Raw genomic sequence first — 20,662 nt, 5'->3', positions numbered from 1 at the left:
GACAGCAATCTTTTCTTTTTGTTTTGCCTCATTGAGCATTCTGCACTCTACTCTTGCTGTCATCTTCACAGGACAGCCACTTTTTGGAAGAAAAGCAACAGTGCTGAACTTTCTCCATTTATAGACAATTTTGTCTAACAGTGAACTGATGAATGCAAAGCTGGTATTCTGTTGCATGAATGACAAAAGGTGAATTGCAGCCTTTTTATTGTGAAAACAACAACAAAGCACCCAAAGTACATACTGTCCTTTTAATAACATTGTAAACGTGCTAAAATGGATTGCACACAAGCTAAAATGCTAATAAGCTCCAACTACAAGACCCTTAAACAAGAAGGCGACAGACAACATATTTACAAGAGGAAGTAGTAGTTCAAAAGTTTACATCATCACCAGGCCTCGTCGTGCACACATTAAGTTGGACTTCTTTGCTTTGCGCTCTTCTGCGAGTTTGACATGTCTCTCCTCCCTGGAAGCAACAAAAGACATAATTAGCAATGCATGTTACAGTGTTGTCAACCGAGTGTAGTGTGAAATGGCCTTAATTGGGTGGGGGGGGGGGGGGGGGGGGGGGGGGGGTTCAGAAACATGCACCAGTTGAACTTTGAAGGGTCATGAGGGACTAGCTAACCACACTTTCCTTTTTCACTGTAACATTGATTAAGGGCAAATCATCCATTTAATAATGTCAGATAGCCTACTAATACATTTTGAAGAGATTTGCAGTTAATAATTTCATGAAAACAATTATTAAGGGGACATTATTGGCCTAGGTGGAAGGAAAAACATTTAACAGTTTACACAAACCTTGTCTGCACTTGGTGCTGTTTGTAGTTTTTCTGACGAGAGTCAGCAACCAAAGACTTGCTGGTGGCGTTGTCGCCGCCGAACGGCTTTATCTTGCCTACGAGCGCAAACGGACACAGTAAGATGTCATTAAGACAGTGGTGTCATGACTCGATGGCAGACATTTTGTTACCCGTGTGAGGCTTGTAGGTGAGTGGCCGGGACAGGCTGGCCTTCAGGTCGAAAGCTGACTTCTTCTGCGTCCCTGGAGTTACGCTCGTGTTGCCGGTGAACACAAATGATGCTGGGGTGGGGGGGAGGGGGATAAGAGACACAAAGCCTTTGTTTTCATGTCCACCTTCCAAATTAATTCATCCAACTCTGAGAGGGATCAACATCGGTTTTCTGGACATGTTTCGATTCAGAGCAAGAAACGTTAAACAACAAGTCATATGTAACGGTCAAGCAGAACAATGGAGCCGTACCCGGGAATTTGAAATGAAAAGTTGGTACTTGAAACCTAATGTTATGATTTAGTTTATGTATAAACTGTATTTGTTTCCATTGAATTGCATTGCGTATTTTTTTAGTGAGCACTTGGTAAATTTAAAATTCTTGGATGCATTTTTTTTTATCCATTAAAAAAAAATTAAACTTACAAATATTACAAAACCTGTTTCCTTTGCAAAAAGGTTTTACCGATTCACAACAGTTTGTGTGCGGGGAAAAAAAATACAAAATCAACGATTTGCATTTTTTATCTAACTGTAAACAACTTAAAAAAATTAATTACTATATTTTTTTAATGTACTAATATTTCTATGTCCTTTTCAGACTTCAAAATCAGTTTTAAGTTGTACTGACATACAAACACAAAATTAAATGTAAAATTAGTTTATAGTTTTACAGACCTACAACAGTTTGTTTTTGGAGAACAGAATATAATTACTTTTGTTTTAAATTGACATTTTTCTGCTTTTCTTTAGCAAAAAAAAAAGTCAGTTTTCTGATCCAAAATAATAATTAAAAAAGCCAAAACCCATTCAAATTATTATTTCAAACAAACAGGACCTTTCGCCAGAAGTGAACTGGGTTTGGCTCCAGCGCCCAGCGACCCTGAATAGGATAAGCGGCGTAGAGAATGGATGGATTTAAAAAACCAGGAGACAAGCCAAAAACAATTATTGGATGTATACATGTAAAACTAATTCTTGGCAAATCTTGGTCAGCATTGTTTTTCAGTCTTATGTGCAATTTATTTGAATGTTTCATTTTCCAAAGTAGCGACAAAAGGTTCGTGGACACATCTGCGCTACATTGATGTTGAAATGTAAGGAGTTGTGCGTGCATGCAGTTGTACCGACCTGAAGGTTTGGTGACAGACGAAGCTGTGGATTTCCTCTCTCTCGCCGTCTGCTGCTTGGGCGTGCTGGCGGCCAAGGCGAGCGACATGCGTGCCGGCGTCTTCACCAGCGAGCTCGCCTCTGAGAACCTGCGTGGAAACAAGAAATTTTATGGAGGATGTGGAAAAGGATCTGGTAGAGCTAGGCGATTAATAGATTTTATCTATTTTTCATGTTTTTTTTTTAAACAAAAGCACAGCCGGTGGTGCCAAATAAGTTATTCTTCTAACCCCTCTCGCAAATATTTCCAAAAAGTGAGGGAGCAATTCCGAGGCAATGGTGCTGAACATCGCCAAAGTCAAGGTGTGCATTTATACTTTGCACAAGCAGTGAATTATCCACATTGGAAACATTTGGCCCGAGGTACACCCTTCGAAGCCAAAAATATCATGCCGTGGTCACCCCGCCTCGCCAGTAGAACGTTCCATGACGAACGATTGTGAGAAAGCTGGACAGGGTGGAGGAGATTTGCCTCCGGGAAAAAATAATGTCCAAAGTCATTGCCCTTTATGCAACGCAGTTTGAAGTGTATGTGTATTTTTTTTTTAAAATACAATCTGTACTCAGATCATGTAAAAACTATGCTCTAGACTCACCTGACGTTAATCCTTCTTGTGGAAAGGACGAAGGGCTGTAACACTGCATCTTTCTGTTTCTTGACCATCTTGTTTTGGGAATCTGGTTTGCCCTCAGCCGGCGGATTCTTGGTCCTGTAGGGCGCGGGGCTGAACAGGGACACACCACTGGCCTTCGCTGCCTGTGGCATGCCACAGCACGAGACGTCACTTTCGCCACAGTCGGTCGGCATATTGTCAGCAACAAAAAGACGCCTGCGTGCGTGTGTGTACCTTGAGCTCTTGGACGGGTTCCATATTCATCTTCTTCTTCCTCTGCACATAGTCGTCGATGGATTCCATCTTGTTGAAATGGGCCTCGTGGAGTTTTTGGAAGTCTGTGCGAGAAAAGGAAAGGACAATAATGTTCGAGCGTTCTTACGATTAAGTGCTGAGAAAAAAGGAGCACCTACTGGGAGTGGCTGGCTTCAGGGCTGCCCTCTTCACCTGGTGCCCCTTGTAACGAGGGATCTTAGCAGCTTTGGCCACACGAGGAACATTAACTGCACAAGACCATTGAAAAAATTAACAGAAAAAAACAAAAACGTTTTTTTTTTTTTTTGGCGGGGGGGTTATTACTTGATGAAATATCTATAAGATAATAAATTCTAAAAGATTTGATCATGACAGGCCGCAATCAGTAACATTCACGTTATAGAGCATATAATTCGATTACTCAATTTTCTACTCCACTTTCACGCTACCGCTAAAATTGTTTAATATCATTCAAAAATAACTATAACACGCCTCCACACATCTGTAGTTGAGTAAAAAAAATCCCTCTCAGGCACCACTGATTGTCATGCAGCTTTTTTCCTGTCAGAGGTCACCGCAGCAAGGCACATGCAGGATTTGTTCGGCAAAGTTTTCACATCAAATTCTCTTCCTGACACAACCCACCCATTTTTTTCCGGGCTTTAGACCGGCAGTGACTGGGTATCGCTGCAATGACATACTGTACATCATGATAGGACTAATTAATATAAACATTGGTGACCTGCGTCATCCTTGGCATCATTCTGAACTCGACTGCTCGTGCTTGAAGACTCGACCAGAGGCTCGTGCTCTCCCTCCCGTTCAATCTTGGATGGAGAAGACAATCGTCTCTGCTTTAAGACGTGGCCCAGTGGGACAACTTCACTGCGCCTCTGTGAAGGTAGAACATTCAGTGTTGTGTTCACGGACCTGGCTTAGGGGCGTGACGTGAATAGCCTACCTCATCATCCAATTTGGCATTAGGATCACAGGCTCTTTTCTTTTCGTTGTTCGTTTTGCCTCGACGTGTGTTCACAAACACCGAGGAGCTGCAAACCACCACCTTGGACTCGTCTGCCTTCACCTCAGCAGTGACATTGGCCTCCATCTCTTCTACCTGATTAACATGAAATTATTATTATTTATTTTTTTAATATTACTTTCGACAAATCTGCCGGATGGCAACTTTCGACGTCATTCAAAAGTTTACCTTGTCTTCCTCAGTCTCCTTTTGTTGTTCAAAATGCTTCTTAACGGCTTTTAGCAACTTGTCGGCCTATTTGCACACGTACATAGCAGTTAGACGAGTACTTTTGAACAGCAACAAAAATAATAATAATAATAGTAACAGTGAGTTTGTAGTGGCTACGTTAGCGAAAAGAAAAATCGTTCCCCTTACCTTCATATTAGCCTTCAGACCCAGCTGCTTCGCTAGGCCGCGTAGCTCCGCATATTTCATCGAATCCAAATCCATGACTAAGAATTATTTTATTTTTTTAAATGAGGAAAACCAGGAATAAAGGAGGCGAGGCACAGTGCTTTCGCAAAACAACAGCACCGAACGGTTACACGACTCAGATTCAAAACGGAGTCACGGGGCGCATGATTGGCTGATGGGGCGAGAGGGAATCGCTCTTGTCAAATCGCAGGCGTGGACATTTGACACCCTTAAGCCAATCGGAGAACAGTTGTATTAGCACCCAGACTTCCACTTAAAAAATTTTTTAGCCTCATGTCGTCCCTAACTTACATGAAAACATATCTGCCGTGCTGCTTCTTTTCTGCGCAAAAAAAAAAAAGAAAAAAAAAACATTTGGAATCCTCATCTTCTGGAAAGATGTATCCCGATTTGTTATTGATAATACTGACTGACTTCACTCGCCATTGGAAAAGTGTAATTTGGTTTCTTCAATAATGATATGTTCGTTGAGGTGGGAGAAACGTGTAAATGTTATCTTAAACATAAAATATAACATAACCACACATTTCATTTGTATTACGCTTCTCTGCGCCCCCCCCCCCCCCAAAAAAATGCGGGGAAATGTACCATACTTCCGGTTCGGTCGCCTAGCAACCAGCATCCACTATGGGCAAGCTCGCGTCTGCGCCCTGCACTGCGAAAACCAAGTGAAACCGCATTTGAGTTTAAACGATAACTGCCACCTTGCACAGTAGAAACAAAGTAGAAAAACAAAAAACAAACAAACAAAAAAAGTCACATCTTGCACCAGCACAATGCTTATAATTAATGCAGCGACTTCACCAGTTCACCAGTTATTACTGATGAACAACTTCCACAATAGAAAAAAAACAATTAGAAATAATCCACAGAGTAAAAAAAAAAAAAAAACACAAAAAAAGCTTTTGCACATGCAATGAACATCTTATAAAACCATATAAAACATCTTTTCTGTGAAATAGACCAAGATTAATCATTTCAAAACTTTTGCCACCTTTGTAACCTATTTGCATGTACAACTTGATTGAAAAATTTTAATGAAATCTTTTTGAGGTGGAAGTAAAAACAAGCAACTGAGATAGTGCAGTTGCAAAAGTGTGAACACCCTATTATAACTGGGGTTATAACGCCATCTCTGCTCAGAATGAACACATTCAAATTTAGGTTCAATGGGAGTCAGCACACACCTGCCAACATTGAAAGTGCCGCTGATGAATCCCAAATAAAGTTTATATGTTCTGGTAGGCTTTCCCTGACATTTTTCATCAGTACAGTTCATCAAAGTCCACTAAAAAAATCCCTATATAGTGATTAGGGAGTGCAAGGGAATGGCAACTGCATCCGTAAGGAATCATTCACTCATTCTCATTCAGTAGGGAAGTGTCAGACTTTCTGCATGCCCAAATCTTCAGTGATAATCTTCCAGACGTTGTCCCTGTTCATGCCCAGCTCATTTGCGATCAACCGCACTGTCAACCTACGATCGCCACGCAGCATCTGTCTGACGCGCTCGATGTTGGCCTCAGTCCTGCTCGTCGAAGGCCTTCCGCTCCTGGGGTCGTCTTCCACGTCCTCGCGTCCCTCTTTGAACCTCTTGCACCACTCGAAAACACGCGAGCGCGACATGGTTTCATCTCCGTACACTTGCTGCAGCAATCCCAGTGCTTCGGACGGACTTTTCCCCAACCGGACCAGAAACTTCAGGTTAGTTCGTTGCTCTGTGCTCACTGCTTGACGACCTGACAGGGAGGATACAAAATTACTCAAGCATATATATTTTTTTATCTAATGCAAAAAATCTAACTAAATCCGTGATATAGCCACTAATAATTTCAATATTTTTTTGTATTCCTTTTTTTCGTGTATCACTCCTTTATCCAATGGTATTTTGATATATTTTTGTAACACACCTACTGCTTCATCCTTGTCCCTCTGCATTTGGCTGCTCTTGTCTGAAGCCATGCAAACCACCACCTTGGATTCGTCTGCCTTCACCTCAGCGGTGCCATCAGCCTTCGTCTCTTCTACCTAGATAACATAATAAAAAATATATAATAATGAATAAGACCCCCCGATGTACTTTTTTTGACGAATCTGCAGAGCCGAGTCACGTCCGATGACCCAAAGTTTACCTTATCTTCCTCAGTGCTCCTTTGTTGCTCAAAATGCTTTTTAATGGCTTCCAACAACCTGTCAGCCTATTTGCACACATATAAAGCAATTAGACGAGTATTTTGGAACAAAAAATATAGTAAGTTGGCAGCGTTTGGCGAAATGTTTGCTCGTAAGATATGTCGTCCGCCTTACCTTCATATTAGCCTTCAGACCCAGATGTTTTGCTAGACCACGTAGCTCCCCATATTTCATAGAATCCAAATCCATCTTTAATACGCTTAAAAACTGGGAGAAATTAGCTTCTTTTTCTATGCCCCCCCCCTCCTTTTTCTTCTTATTTGATGAGAATGGCGTTTGGCAACCAGCGTTCACATGCATTACCGCCACCTACCGGACTGGAGAATGTGGCTCACTCGCTCGACAAAATGGAACTCAGCTCCCAAGAAGATTATAAACAATAAGAGCACGTTTAATTTCTGTTTGATAGTTTGTGCAGATTTTAACCATTAATGATTCACTATACGAAAACCTATCCTATACTGTACAAATGCTGTTAGCCCACCACGCACCACAAATGTGTGTTTGTGTGCCTGTTGTTCCTCCTTTTAGTACCACCCCAACGCTTTTAGATTTGCCTTTTTCTGCTGCTTTAGTGATTATCTCTATTTTCTGTTTTTTTTCCACCTCTCTCTTTGTGTACCATAAACATAATGTTTTTTCTCTTTTTTTACCCACAGTGTCTAAATTCCCTGTATAGTGAAAATAAAATGTCTTCTAAATTTGACATGCCAGAGAGAGGAGAGTCGTTAACAATACTGCCAAAAATTAGTTATTTCTCAATTACTAAAACACAAAACTTTTGCTATGCTGAATAAGTGCTTAACATTATGCAACATAAGTGCAGATTGCAAAATTGCAAGTTGTGTCTAATTAGGTGGAAAGTGCCTAAGGTGCTACCAAAAGGGCGACCAATTCAATAAGTGGATAAAGGGCACTGAGCATGTGGTAACTTCAGACAATAGGGTTTTGTGTTTGAGCAATTGAGGAAATACTGTAAGGCATCCGAGCGCAGTGATTGGCAAAAAAACACCACCACGTGATTTGTAACCCGGCCTTATGACGTCATCGCGCTGCGCCGCCAGGAACTGGTGCAGCTTCATCCCGGCGAAGAAGAGCTGACCGTGCGGCGGCTGCATTTGGTGCGCTCGCACGACAGTTACTTACAAGGGGGCTTTAAATACACCCCCAGAAATGTGCGCCTAGCTTTCGGCGCCGCATTATTCACGACCACGGAGCTGACATTAAGCCACGAAAAAGGTGTTTACCATACCAGACGACGCGCCGAAATTCCGGGTAAGCTGTTTGGACAAAGCTAACTCTCTTAACCGTGGGGGGGGCTAACAGGTGGAAGTTCCATGCTAGCTGGCCTTAGCCGTGTTGTTGTTCTTTTGTCCTGCAAACTTCTCAAACTTGACTTTTTACAGCCGCGCATTTTGTCCAACTACCGTCATTTTAATTAGCCCCAAGGAATAATGTACCAGTTTTTTCATTCGAAGTATTGTTGGTTGAGTGAATTCGTAGTTTGAGTTGGTGCGACTGGCTCGTTTACGATCGTGTTTTCCCCCCCCCCTCTAAAATCGCTGCTATCGGCATACAAATAGGAATAATAGCTCTCATGTGATGGATTATGGTATTAATCGTGCGCTTTTCCCCAAGAGGTGGAGGAGGCTCAGCCTGGAAGAACCGCAGCCGAGTTTCCATGTAACCAAATAGCGGCGTTGCGACATGTTACTCCGCCGCTTTAGTAAACACTGCCAGGCGCTGTGTGTTTATGGAACACACGATTATGGATGTGCAATATGTTGACAGGGTGTGTTATTGAAATCACATGAGCCATTGCAGAAGTACTGGGTCACGACGGAAATATGATCGTTTTATTTTGTGCAGCGGCCTAATAAAATTTATCTAGGTTTAGTCAAACACACACAAAACTTAAAATATACAGGTTTTTTTTTTTTTTAACCCATTTTACCTGAAATATTTCTTGTGACTTGAGTTATTTGTTCCAACTAAAATGTATTCTTAAAAAGTTTTTATACATTTCTTTCTTTGTTTTTGTGTTAAATCTGTACTTTTCTGAAATGTTTTTATTTTCTATCCAAAACATTTCAAGGTATTTTTTTTTGTCATTTTTGTTCTGAAATATTTTATTTTATTTTAATCAAACATTTTCTGAAGTGTGTGTTTTTTTTAAAATCCAAAACATTCAAGGTGGTTTCTTTTGTCCACTTTTTTATTTTAAAAATGATTTTTTATCATAATAATTTGATAATAAATATATTATAAATATAACAGAAGCATATAGTTAATTTATAAAATGTTATATTGATTTATAAAAAGTCAAATCGTGTATCAAACCTTTAGTCAAAAATCAAGTTGCAAATCAAATCTTAACTTTGATGTATTCTTGTAGCCCTTTTATAAGATCCATGGAACAGATTTGTGTGTATGTGCAGTATGTTGACAGTGTGTCTTAATGACATGTAGGTCTAGAAGTATTTGGAGTTTTTTATTTTTTTAAGCACTTTTGCCTTTGCACCAGCACCAAATTACTTTGTAATACAAATGAGGTCATTTTGTTCATTGCAGGGTTGTTCCACTTCTCCATTCAGAGAAGATGGAGGGTCTGCACCCGCACTGCCTTAAATGCATCAACCGGAGGTGCATGGTGCGGCCAGAGGCGGGCCTCTCCTGTGACCTCATCGGCTGCCCGCTGGTGTGCGGCGCCGTCTTCCACGCGTGCAAGCTGCCCGAGCACCGCCTTCTGTGTCCGTACGAGCGCCTGCCCTGCCTCAACAATGGCTTCGGCTGCCCCTTCGCCGTGGCCCGGGCCAAGATGGCGCAGCACCTGGAGACCTGCCCCGCCAGCATCGTGTGCTGCACCATGGAGTGGAACCGCTGGCCCGTCAGCTACGCCGACCACAAGTCCTACGAGAACCTGAGCCGGGACTTTGACGAAGTGGAGCAGTTGGACATGGCGTTGGCCCTGCAGGTAGGGATGCAAGATTGCAGGAATTAGGTCGACATAGATGGAAGGATTAATACTTAATTCATGCAACAGGGAAATTCACTGCTTCAGTAGCGTCTACAACTAACAACGGTAAATAGTGAAAATCGCAAGCAATTGATGCCCACACAAAAAGTTGTGTAATGGCCTATAGATGCCACAAGATGCTGGCAAAGCACGTTTTTCTATGAGACAAAACTGTGGCGTGGCACCAAGCTACCACCAGATGGCAGTATGGAGACATGGTCTAGGTGAGCACAAAAACAGCAAGCAATTTTGTGGAGTTTTTCAGCAAATAACAGAGGATAGCCCCCCCCCCCCCCCCCCCCCCCCCAAAAAAAAAATATGCAAATGCAGGAGTTCACTGTACAAAATGAATACAATTAAAAATGTGAAAAATATCAATCATACCGTCTATGCCAGTAATTTTTTCAAATACAGAAATAAAATAGAGGTCATAATTTCAGTGTCCTTTGAAGGTCAGGAATAAGGTCCAAGGTGATTAGTGTGAATTTTTAAAATCGGAAATGTATGGAAAATGAGGAAACCTTGCGCTAAAATGTGAAAAATGTTCCACCCATTTGCAACTCTACCTGCAGGACCAACGCATGCTCCTGGAATCCCTCAAGGTCACCACCACCGTGTCTAAGGACGGCAAGGGGGACATCGACAAGATGGCCACGACTTCCGACGGCGAGGCAACCAACGGGTCGGTGGAGATGGAGGAGGAGGAGCCATACAGCGACTTGTACCGAGCCTCGGTGGAAACGAGCCGGAGCTTGGCGGCGGCTTTGGACATCCTGGCGCACTCCAAGGGCGTTGTCGGTCTCAGCCTGGAAAACGGCGGCGCAGGGAAGAATGTGGACATGCGCGAGAGTGACTCTGACTCAGAGTGCGAGCTGGGGGCGGTGGGCGGCGTGGATGAGGAAGACTGCACTCTCGCCTGGCCGGGGGAGGACGAGGATTTCGTGGAGTTGTTTTTTGACGACAAAGAAGACTCCATCAAAGACCCGGCGGAGGAGGAAGTGCCGGAGCCCGCGTGGCCTGAGGCGCCTCAGGTGTACGCGCCCGTCGTGGTGCCGGACCCCCAAGCGGAACCGCTCGCCGCCCCCGTGCCCTTCGTACTCTCGGACCAGGTAAGGAACAACTTTTTGCACCAGCTACCCACCGAGCTCAGGTACCGCTGCCTGGAGCGCAAACTCCTTCTGCGCGGCATCAGCATGTTTACGTTCAACGGCCGCCGCGCCCTGCTCTCGGACCCGTACCTCTTCCGGGCCAAGATGGAAGACAAGGCGGTGGACACATCGGACCTGGAGGTGCCCGACGACCCCATGGGCCTGCACGGGATCGACCTGATCACGGCCGCCTTGCTCTTTTGCTTGGGCGACTCGCCGGGGGGGCGCGGCATCTCCGACAGCCGCTTTGTGGACGGCTACCACATCGACTTCGGCACGCAGACCTTTTCCTTCCCCTCCGCCATCCTGGCCACCAACACCATGGTGGGCGACATCGCGTCCGCGTCGGCGTGCGACCACGCCAACCCGCAGCTGTCCAACCCCAGCCCCTTCCACACGCTGCGCCTGGACCTGGTGCTGGAGTGCGTGGCGCGCTACCAAACCAAGCAGCGCTCCATGTTCACCTTCGTGTGCGGCCAGCTGTTTCGCCGCGACGAGTTCTCTTCGCACTTCAAGAACGTCCACGGCGACATCCACGCCGGGCTCAACGGCTGGATGGAGCAACGCTGCCCCCTGGCGTACTACGGGTGCACCTACTCGCAGAGGCGCTTCTGCCCTTCCGTGCAGGGCTTCCGCATCATCCACGACCGCCACCTGGGCTCCTTCGGCGTACAGCCCGGCCTCCCGCTGAAAAGTGGCGAGCAACCGCCGAGGAGCGCCCACCCGCGCCCGGGCTCCAAGTGCGACCAGCTCAGCGGTCTGCCCTTCGAGGTGCTGCAGCACGTGGCCAGCTTCCTAGACAGCTTCAGCCTGTGTCAGCTGTCAAGGACGTCGCGCACCATGCGGGACGTGTGCGCCAGCCTCCTTCAGATGCGCGGCATGGTCGTCCTGCTGTGGGAGAAGAAGCGGCGGGAGGACGGCTCACCGTCGTGGCAGATCACCGACAAGGTCGGTGTTGCCTCCCTGCTGTGTTTTTCTTGGCGTGGATTTGTTTGTTTGTGCATCTCTAGTTCTAGTTCTCTGTATAGATAGACGATCGTCCCCGGCGCCATCTTGTCTTTTTTTTTCCCTTGTAGGTGTGGCGATTCAGCACCGCCTTCGGCACAGTGAACGAGTGGAAGTTCGCCAACATCACCAGCATGGCCGACCACCTGAAGAAGTGCAAGTTCAACACGGTGGCGCGGCGCGAGGAGGCCATCCCACTGCCCTGCATGTGCTTCACTCGGGAGCTGACCAAGGAGGGCCGCTGTTTACGGTCTGTGCTCAAGCCTGTGGCCTAACTCCGGAACGTCAACTTCTCCTTCTCTATGAAAAGCCGTTTGACAATTTATTCCAGATCGTTGATATCCAGCTTGCGGTCCATATCCACTACCTTCCTTCACCCCAGAGGCGGACATTCTGCCATAGTTTCACTAAAGCTCCTGAAGCCCAAGGTCAGGTCAGCGCAAGCCCACGGGGCTGTGCCCGCTATGATTGTGCCCGCTAGTGCACGACTAATACGTGGCACTTCGCCTTCTGTCTATGATTGGGGCACAAAATGGCACCAGAGAGGGTTGATATGTTGTTTTATTTTTTCGGGGTGGGGGGGGGTTGCACTAGTAGGCACAGTTGTTCTGCAAGTGCACCCTAGTGGTTCTACTAGTGTACTGAAATGTACACGGACTGGGTATCAAGGATATGGAATAAATGCTCAAACGGCTTTCCATACTCAAGTGTTTACAGAAAAACATCCCGAACTTCACCTCTTCTCCGAAAAATTAGCACATCCACAACCACGCCACTGTTGTGTAAATAAAATCTCACGCTCTGATGTTTATTTTTATAGCAAACAAAAGTCAGTACTGTGCATACGTCGTCTGTGGAGGACGTAAGTGTCGCGGCTTTATTTCTATACAGCAACACCGACCAAACATCTGTGTTTGCAAAATATTTGACGTCGTCAAGCACTTTGACCTCTGCGACGTTACCTCCCAGCTAATAGCGCTGGCACGCTAAGCAAAGGCGAGGGACGGCCACGATCTGCCAACTTGAATCTGAAAATGTAGCAAGTTAAAAAAAAAAAAAAAAAACATCAGAGTGTTTTCAAATGGCGAGCGTCAGAAGAAGAAAACAAAACAACCGCCCGCAGGCACGGGACGTCGAATAATGAACCTCACTGTAGCTGTGTAGCACGCTAAAATAGTTAGCGGAATCACAACGTTTCACGTGACGTCCTTGAAGTCGGAGGGAAATGACAAAAGGTAAAGTGAGATTGATAATGTTTCAACAAAGATGGGGAAAAAACTGCAAGTTGTGGGCGGTGCAAACTAACTCTGAAAATATTTGATTTTCTTTTTTCTTTTTTTTTCTTTTTTAGCCAAAGTCAAATTCTGAAAAATTGTAGGTCAAAAGAAGTCTCAAATATTTGAGAAATATTTCACATGGATAGAACGTTACATTTTTCAGATTTTTTGGGGGGGAAGGTGTATAAATATTAAAAACTCGGTATTTCTCTGAAACTGTTTTGAAACGTTAACATTTTTATTTCAATCAAAAAGTTTTTATTTTTAATAATTTTCATTAATTTCTGATTTGGGGCGGGGGGGGTCAAAAGAAATGTTATAAGAAATGTTTCATGTGTCAGAAAAAAAATATTCCGAAAAATATTTCAGAATTGTTTTTGGTGTAGTTTTGGAATAAAGTTTGAAATATTTCTCGGGAGAAAATATTCTGAAATGGTTTCAACATTTTTATTTTAAACCAAAGAGTTCCTTTGATCCAGTAGTTTGGGGGGCAGGGGGGTATACTTTTTTTGTGAACAAAAGTTTTGGTATAGGAAAAAACTATCCACAATATTTCTTTAAAATAAGAATTTGAAATCTTTTTTTTTTTTCATCCAATCTCAAAAATTTATTTGAAACAAAATAAACTGAAATATTTGTATTTCCATCCGCCCTAAAAACCTGAAATTCTCTTTGGCTTTTTTATTTCTAAAAAAAAAAAAAAAATTCTTTTCAAGGTCGATCTTTCAATGCCAAACTTTTTCTCTTGATCCAATTCTTTCAGAAATGTATTTGGTTAAAAAAAAACAACTGAAATTCCTTTAGAATATGAAATCAAAATCTATCAGAAATATTTTTATTTTGATTAAAAAAAGTCCTGAAATAAAGTTTTCATCCAATAAAACCTTTTCCGTCATTTCTTTTTTTTTTTTGTATTTAAAAAAAAAAAAAATACACAACAAATGTTTTTCATTTCATCCAAAGATCTGAAATTTGGCGCCTGCTAATTTTATTGTGAAATATTGCTAAAGTTAAATGCGCAGTTAATCTCACTTTACGTCTTATGTTACATTTAGCGGGTAGTGAAAGTGAAGCTAACGAAAGAGTGGGCAAGGCAATTTTTGCTTATTTGCTTATAGTGACAACGAGGCCTCAGTGTTGAATATAAATAACGTAGCGGTGTGTTGCAGTGTTGACAATTGACATGAACAGATTTATTGTATGTTTTTAATATCGAGTTTGGTCTAGTTTATTGGTTAAGGAATGTTTAAAAAAAAAAAAAAAGACGTTTTATAGGTTAAAGTGTCAGAAAGGACTGAGGTTTTTTTTCTTTTTTTTACTTTTACTGGTACTCTGAAAGCTGCCTCCCTAAAATCCAGATGAGTATTTTTATTTTTGTGAATTATGAATTTGCACATGAAGCATGTACTGTAAAATGTTTAGTCATTATTCTTATTCTTATTAATGCATGTGGGTTGTCGACTTGTTTTTTTTTGTTTTGTTTTGTTTTTTTGTCAGTCGCTGTCGGGCTGAATCCTCGCATCTCCAAAATGACCACTTTTCAAGAAAATCAGAAAACAGCCATCTTGTTCGAGTTATCAAACATCGTTTCGTTCAAGTTGGTTTTCGACCATAATATTGCCACCATATACCGTTGTGCACGAACATCAACACACCACCAGCCCTAAATATGCTACAAAATAAAACGGGCTAATTTAGTACGCGGTCATTGATTAAAATGGTAGGACACGGCACCAGCAGTCCACAATCAAGTCTGCAACTGACGCACCGACCAGACAAAAAGCCTTTAAAATACTTCACAAAAGCAAACGAATGTGGTTACACCACCTTCCCCAAACTCTTTTTCCAAAGTTTTTAGACGCAGTGTATAAAACGGTGAGCTGACTAAGCAGTCTAATATGCGGAAATGAATCGGTGCGTAAACGTACCTTTGGGGATGACCAACCAGTTCCATCTGGATCGGTCGGTGCATTACAGCGATCCATTTGTAACAAAACAGGCTTACGCAACTGTATCTAACATAATTATTTTCACTCGTATTGTCTTAAAAAGCATCCCGACTTTCAATCTTGAGGCGACATAATTCCGCCCCGCTCCCGCAGAGTGTGGAAAGAGGCGGAGTTTTACAGCACTTCTCAGATCGTTCAAGCATTCAAGAGTTTATTAGTTTTTTGTTTTTTTTCCTCCTCAAGCTATTTCCAACACTTCAATTTAGCTCATGAGTCAAAATAACAGTATTGATCTCTGGGAGGGGGAGGGGGGGGGGGGGTATATGAAATTCACTGTGTTTGCGCATACATGGTTTCTGCCCGACAGCGACGAGTCTTTAATTCAGTTCTCAGGCACAGTGTGATGTTAAACTGTGTGTGTGTGTGTGTGTGTGTGTGTGTGTGTGTGTACCTCCATTTTTTTTTTTTTGTTTAAATGTGTGAACCTCCATTTTGTTTTTATTTGTACTCTTTATTTTCTCACTGGTGTTCTAAACTTTTGTTTTCACTCGAGCTGTGAAGTGTGCTTTCACCACAGGATGCCATCTTTTCAAGCGTTTTAATAAAAAGAATAAAGGGGCTTTACAATACAGCTTTTACCCCTGGGGGCATTGTCAAATTTATTTACCTCGTCATGCATAAATTATTTTGATATGTTTAAGTATTTCTCTTAAATATGAAGTTATGTATAATCATCAAAATTTTTTGGAAATGTTTTCTACTTTTTTCATCATAAAAAAAAATTCAGAGGAATTTGCTGCATTTTTATGTTGAACCAAGATCTCTGTAAAAAATTTTAATCCTTAAATATTTTTAACATTTCACTTTTTGTAAAGGCTTTATTTTTTTTCTTTTCCCATGAAGTATTTTTCACCCAAAAATTATTTGAATCCCCCCCAATTTTTTTCTTTTCCTTCAATTTTTTTCTCATATTTTCAACGTTTGTCTTTTCATCCAAAAATGTTTCAAAGCTATTTTTCTTTGTTCCCTTCCGAAATATTTCTACAATCTTTTCAATGCTTTTCTTTGGATCCGAAATGTTTTTGCGTTTTCAACATTCATCCCATCTCAAAATGTTCTGAAATATTTTCAACATTTTCACCCAAAAATTCTCAGCGCATTTAAAAAAATTTTTTTGTCATCCCCCAAATGTTCTGAAATTTCTTTGCAACGATTGCTAACTTTTGCACAGTACAGGTTTTTTTTTCTTCCCCCCCCCCCCAGTCCCGCTAGTCCACCGAGGTTCCCTACTCAGATCAAATTTTCTTTTGTATGAATGTGAATTTGAGGCACTGCGAACGACACAGAGTCCAGGTTCCCTTTGACTTTCGAACCTTAACTACGTCGACTTGGAGTGATGGCACTGTCGGTCGGTAACGCAGCCCACATAAACAAGTGAGGAAGTGGAACCGTCGCAGTTGAAGTGCAAAAATTCCCCTGTGACTAACTGCCCTGAGCGTCACTTCAAGGACCTCTCTCATGTTTCTAATCTTACCCCTACTCTAAAACACCAGCCAAGGCTTGAAACCCTAATTTGGAACCCTAACCTTGACTTCAAGCTCTAATTTCAAAACAACCCTATCCTTACTTTAGAACCCTAATTTGAAATCAAATTCTTATTTGAAACCCTAACACAGCCTTGAAAAATGGATTTGATCCCAATTGATTTCCCTTCGGCGGACGATCGCAATGCGTGTTCCAGGTTTTGCCTTTTTTCCACTTCAGTGGCAGCAGGGGAAACAACAGCAGAAGATCTTCTTGCAAGGGTTCTCCTTCTTGTACCTGACGGCCTGGCGCACGTGGTTGCCGGCGGCAACCACGTAGTCCTGGGTGTTGCGCACGTTGGCCTCGATGTCGTCCACAATGCAGCCCTGCTCCTCGGCCAGCACCGCCACCTGGAAGAAGAGGTCGCGCACGTCCCGTATGCGGCCCTCCAGCTCCCACAGCTGCCGGCGGCGGCTCTCGATCTCGCTCAGCGCCGAGCGGGCGCCGCGCGCATCCGCCGTCAGTAACCCGTCCCCGGCGAACACGTCCCACTTGCCCGTCATCATCATCTCATCGATCTGCGCCCGGCTCACCTCCCGCCCCACGATGGCCGCCTGCCGCTGGATGCGCGCCGTGCAGTTCTCTCGCTGCTCCATCTCGGCGCGGTTGTACTCCGTCATGGCCCGGCGGAAGATCCCGGTCAGCGCGGCGTGCTGGCACCGCGCCACACGGGCCACCACCGAGGAGTCGCCGTGCAGCCGCGCCAGCTCCTCGCTCAGCGCTCTCAGCCTCTCCAGCCGGGCGAAGATGGCCTCCCCGCGGGTCTTGATGCCGCGCCCCACGGCGTTGGCGTCCCGCTTGATGCTGCTGAAGCGCCGCACCGAGGTGAGGAAGCGACTGCTCTCCTTGCCCAGACGGTTGACATCCATGTTGAGGAGCAGCATCTCCTTCTTCATGGCCTGGACCTCCGTGTGGATGCCCCACATAGCCTCCTCCACGCTGAAAAGCGGCACGGTAGACTCGTCCTGCTCCGAGTCCTCGCAATTGGCTGCCAGGCTGTACTCCTCCGCCTCTGGGGGCTTGGCGGCGATGGCGTGGAGCTCGCTCAGTCTGTCGATCATCTTGCCCTGTGTGACAAACACAATTTATAGACGGACTGATTATCGGCCGGGTCGATTGCCATCACCGATATTCGACATTTCGATGCATATCGGCATCTGCCTTTTAAAAACGAAATAAATAAATCTTGACGAAAGATAAAACACACAAGTGAAAAGATTAACACTTTAGTGACACTGACATTTAGGGAGATACGGTTGTTTTCATTTAACATGAAAGACAAGACATGCTACAGAGCCTGTTCAAAATTTAAAACAAAGGTGTTTATTGTCTTAAGACAAAAAAAAAAACTTGAATAAACATATCGTTTGCTAATTTACACAGTAAGGTGGCTGGGTTCGTGTTATTCAAAATTTCGACACCAACATTTTCCCATGTACCGCAAATGAATACAGGCTCCAAATATCGGTTATCAGCTTCCTTGACTTTTCTTAAGAAACAATTTCATTGAAAATTCACACTTTGGTCATGTCCTTGGGTGTTTCACTCATTCCTCCACAAAAGGTTGAATCAAGGCAACGGGACTGCTGAAGAAGACGTTTCACCTTTAATCCAATCGCCTTTGTTTCATTCAGATCCTCTGCAGGCCACAGGAAGGCCAAAAGGAAGTATACATTTATTTTTCTGTATATTTATATTTCAACTGCGGGGGGTTTGAAATCGCAACTCAGCCCTGTTACCTAATATTCTTGCTGCTATTATATTTTGTTTCTTTTTAAAACACATTTTAGCCGCAACCACTGCAATGTGCTTCGTGCTATTGTCTTAAATCCCATGTAGCTATGTTTCATGTAATATCTAAAATCTCGCTCCAGTTACTACAAATCCTGTTCCTCAAATGAGCAGTGCCTTGAGATACGAGTACTGTATTATAAAGCGATATTTTCCATATAATTTTGGGGGGGGGAGGGGCTGGAATGGATTGTCATTTCCATTCATTTCAATGGGGAAAGATTATTTGTGTTTTTCATTACAAGTGCGGTCACAAAACAAAACTATCTCAAAGCACTACTAAGGTCAGTATGTGTATTATCAGATGTAAAGTTTTTTGTTTTTTTTTTAAATAAAAGGACAAATGTCAATTTATTTTGCGTGAGTTCCAACAGGCAAAAGGCAATTCGTTGGAAATTTGTCCCAAACAGTGGATTGTGTGCTGTAATGAACATTTGTATACAGTACAAACGCACTCCATTGTGAGCAATGAGCTGAAAAAGGAAACTGACGTTACTTGAAGACTACACTGGACACGTACTTCCTCACACTTCACGAACAGACACCTCATTAGGCACACTAGCATTCATTTACCGATCTCGATGTGCCACTAGACTTGAAACTATTACCTTGCAACAATAATAATAATAAATCCTTTGGCTTTTTTTAAACCCACGTTTGAAAACTTACCCTAGTTTGAAACCCTAATTCTGATTTGAAACCCTAAATAGAACTTTCAACCTAGACGTATTTCAAGTTTGAGTAAATGAGAAATTCGTCGTTTTTTTGTTTTGTTTTTAGCAGACAAAACGATTATGATTATAAAGACAAAATGAATTGCAATGAAATTACCTTGTTCTCTTCGACAGCAGCAAGTCTCCTGGTGTTGGTTTCCTCTTTTTTTTTTTTTTTTTTTTTTGGGTAGATTCCGTTATAACCCGAGCGCGTTTCAACATGTGCCCTCTAAACAAAGATGCGGAAGATGAGACGAGTCTATTTTTAGAACATTTTTCTTAGTGCTTTAGTTGAAAATATGCCATTGCATTACCCTGCGATGAATTAAGCAGCAAGCGGCGACGTCAACATCTAACCGCACCACTGAAAATATTTTCTTTTACAGAAAAAAAAAAAAAAAAAAAAAAAAGTTGAAAGTGTCGTCTTTTCACGGCCAACAGGGGGAGACAAATCCTAATAGATTCACTCAATGGCCATTTCATTAGGCACGGTCATTTAGCACGTCACTTATACAATAAGAATAGACCCAATGGGATTTTAAATGTGGATTAGAGAATCAAGCAAGGGATTTGATACAAGAGTAGGGTTTGAAATTAGGGTTACAAGCCTGGTTTATGGTTTTAAACAAGGGTTAGGGTTTCAGAATAGGATGCGAGCCACGGTTACGGTTTCAAACTAGCGTTTAAAGCCTTGCTAAGAATTCTAACCAAGGGATTAGGGTTTCAAATTAAGACAGAGGTCTGGGATAATGGTTTTAAACAAGCCTTAAGGTTTCAATGCCCAATTAGTTTAAAAGGTTAAAATTTTTTTAAAAAGCCAGTTCCAGTCGGCAGGATTTGTGGATTCTTTGTTTAGAAAACTTGCTGAGTGAGGTTTATGGCTGTGTCATGTTTACACTGCTTGCAAATACCTCGCGGTGTTGAAGATCAGTAAGTAAGTCCTTAAAGGACCTGTAGCATCCAGAGGGCCTATATTTCACTAACAGGTTCTCCATGTATTATTATTTTTTTTTTATTACTCAACAAAATGAAACTGGCAGTCATTTCCAAGGCTAATAACAATCTAATATCTCTTCGGAAAACAAGCCAAAAATGACTAAAATGACTACTTAGTTTTTAAGTCCAGAACTATGGAATAAGTTCCACTGGTCATAGCATTAGAGCGGTCCTTTGGGGCCATTAAAGACAAAATACTCTTTGATGTTTAGGGAAACATACGTTAAGGTAGGTTAATTGAAGGCTCTAAATTGTAAGTTTACAAAACATGAAATGACTGCCAGCCATCCCAGTTAACATGGATATTTGACTTCTAAATCCGTCAATGGCATTGAATGAGTGAATGACCAAATCATCATTGACGTTTGCGAAAAATGTATGCGAAGCTTGTTAAAAGACTAAATCGTCGTCGATGTGGACAAAAAAAGCACAATCATCAGGTTTGCTGAGGTCATTGAGGTTTTCGCAAGCCT

At 42.9% G+C, this 20,662-nt stretch overlaps 4 protein-coding genes across 4 annotated transcripts; 1 reads left to right on the top strand and 3 right to left on the bottom strand.

Moving 5' to 3' along the window:
* Nucleotides 1–190: 190 nt before the first annotated feature.
* LOC133488069 (nucleolar and spindle-associated protein 1-like) lies at nt 191–4,679 on the bottom strand. The gene is made up of 11 exons (XM_061795510.1): nt 4,458–4,679; nt 4,269–4,334; nt 4,020–4,175; nt 3,801–3,951; nt 3,217–3,306; nt 3,038–3,141; nt 2,786–2,946; nt 2,151–2,278; nt 980–1,090; nt 808–904; nt 191–469 (listed from the first exon to the last, which is right to left on the bottom strand). Exons 1-11 carry the CDS (start codon nt 4,530–4,532, stop codon nt 382–384), a joined length of 1,227 nt encoding a protein of 408 aa, XP_061651494.1. The 5' UTR covers nt 4,533–4,679; the 3' UTR covers nt 191–381.
* A 621-nt stretch (nt 4,680–5,300) lies between these two features.
* Nucleotides 5,301–7,079, bottom strand: LOC133488071 (uncharacterized). Its single transcript, XM_061795515.1, has 4 exons — nt 6,825–7,079; nt 6,650–6,715; nt 6,428–6,545; nt 5,301–6,256 (listed from the first exon to the last, which is right to left on the bottom strand). The coding sequence occupies exons 1-4, from the start codon at nt 7,008–7,010 to the stop codon at nt 5,901–5,903; spliced, it is 726 nt and encodes a 241-aa protein (XP_061651499.1). The 5' UTR covers nt 7,011–7,079; the 3' UTR covers nt 5,301–5,900.
* Nucleotides 7,080–7,755: 676 nt separating this feature from the next.
* Nucleotides 7,756–14,495, top strand: fbxo30a (F-box protein 30a). The gene is made up of 4 exons (XM_061795097.1): nt 7,756–7,985; nt 9,282–9,684; nt 10,299–11,822; nt 11,951–14,495. Exons 2-4 carry the CDS (start codon nt 9,310–9,312, stop codon nt 12,152–12,154), a joined length of 2,103 nt encoding a protein of 700 aa, XP_061651081.1. The 5' UTR covers nt 7,756–7,985; nt 9,282–9,309; the 3' UTR covers nt 12,155–14,495.
* Nucleotides 14,496–15,007: 512 nt separating this feature from the next.
* Nucleotides 15,008–19,544, bottom strand: stx11a (syntaxin 11a). The gene is made up of 2 exons (XM_061795098.1): nt 19,312–19,544; nt 15,008–17,756 (listed from the first exon to the last, which is right to left on the bottom strand). Exon 2 carries the CDS (start codon nt 17,748–17,750, stop codon nt 16,866–16,868), a length of 885 nt encoding a protein of 294 aa, XP_061651082.1. The 5' UTR covers nt 17,751–17,756; nt 19,312–19,544; the 3' UTR covers nt 15,008–16,865.
* Between the last annotated feature and the right edge of the window lie 1,118 nt (nt 19,545–20,662).

This window comes from Phyllopteryx taeniolatus, chromosome 13 (assembly GCF_024500385.1).
Source record: "Phyllopteryx taeniolatus isolate TA_2022b chromosome 13, UOR_Ptae_1.2, whole genome shotgun sequence".
In the NCBI taxonomy this organism is placed as follows: domain Eukaryota; kingdom Metazoa; phylum Chordata; class Actinopteri; order Syngnathiformes; family Syngnathidae; genus Phyllopteryx; species Phyllopteryx taeniolatus.
Note: the sequence above shows the minus strand (reverse complement) of the source record. Positions and strands in the feature narration are given on the sequence as shown.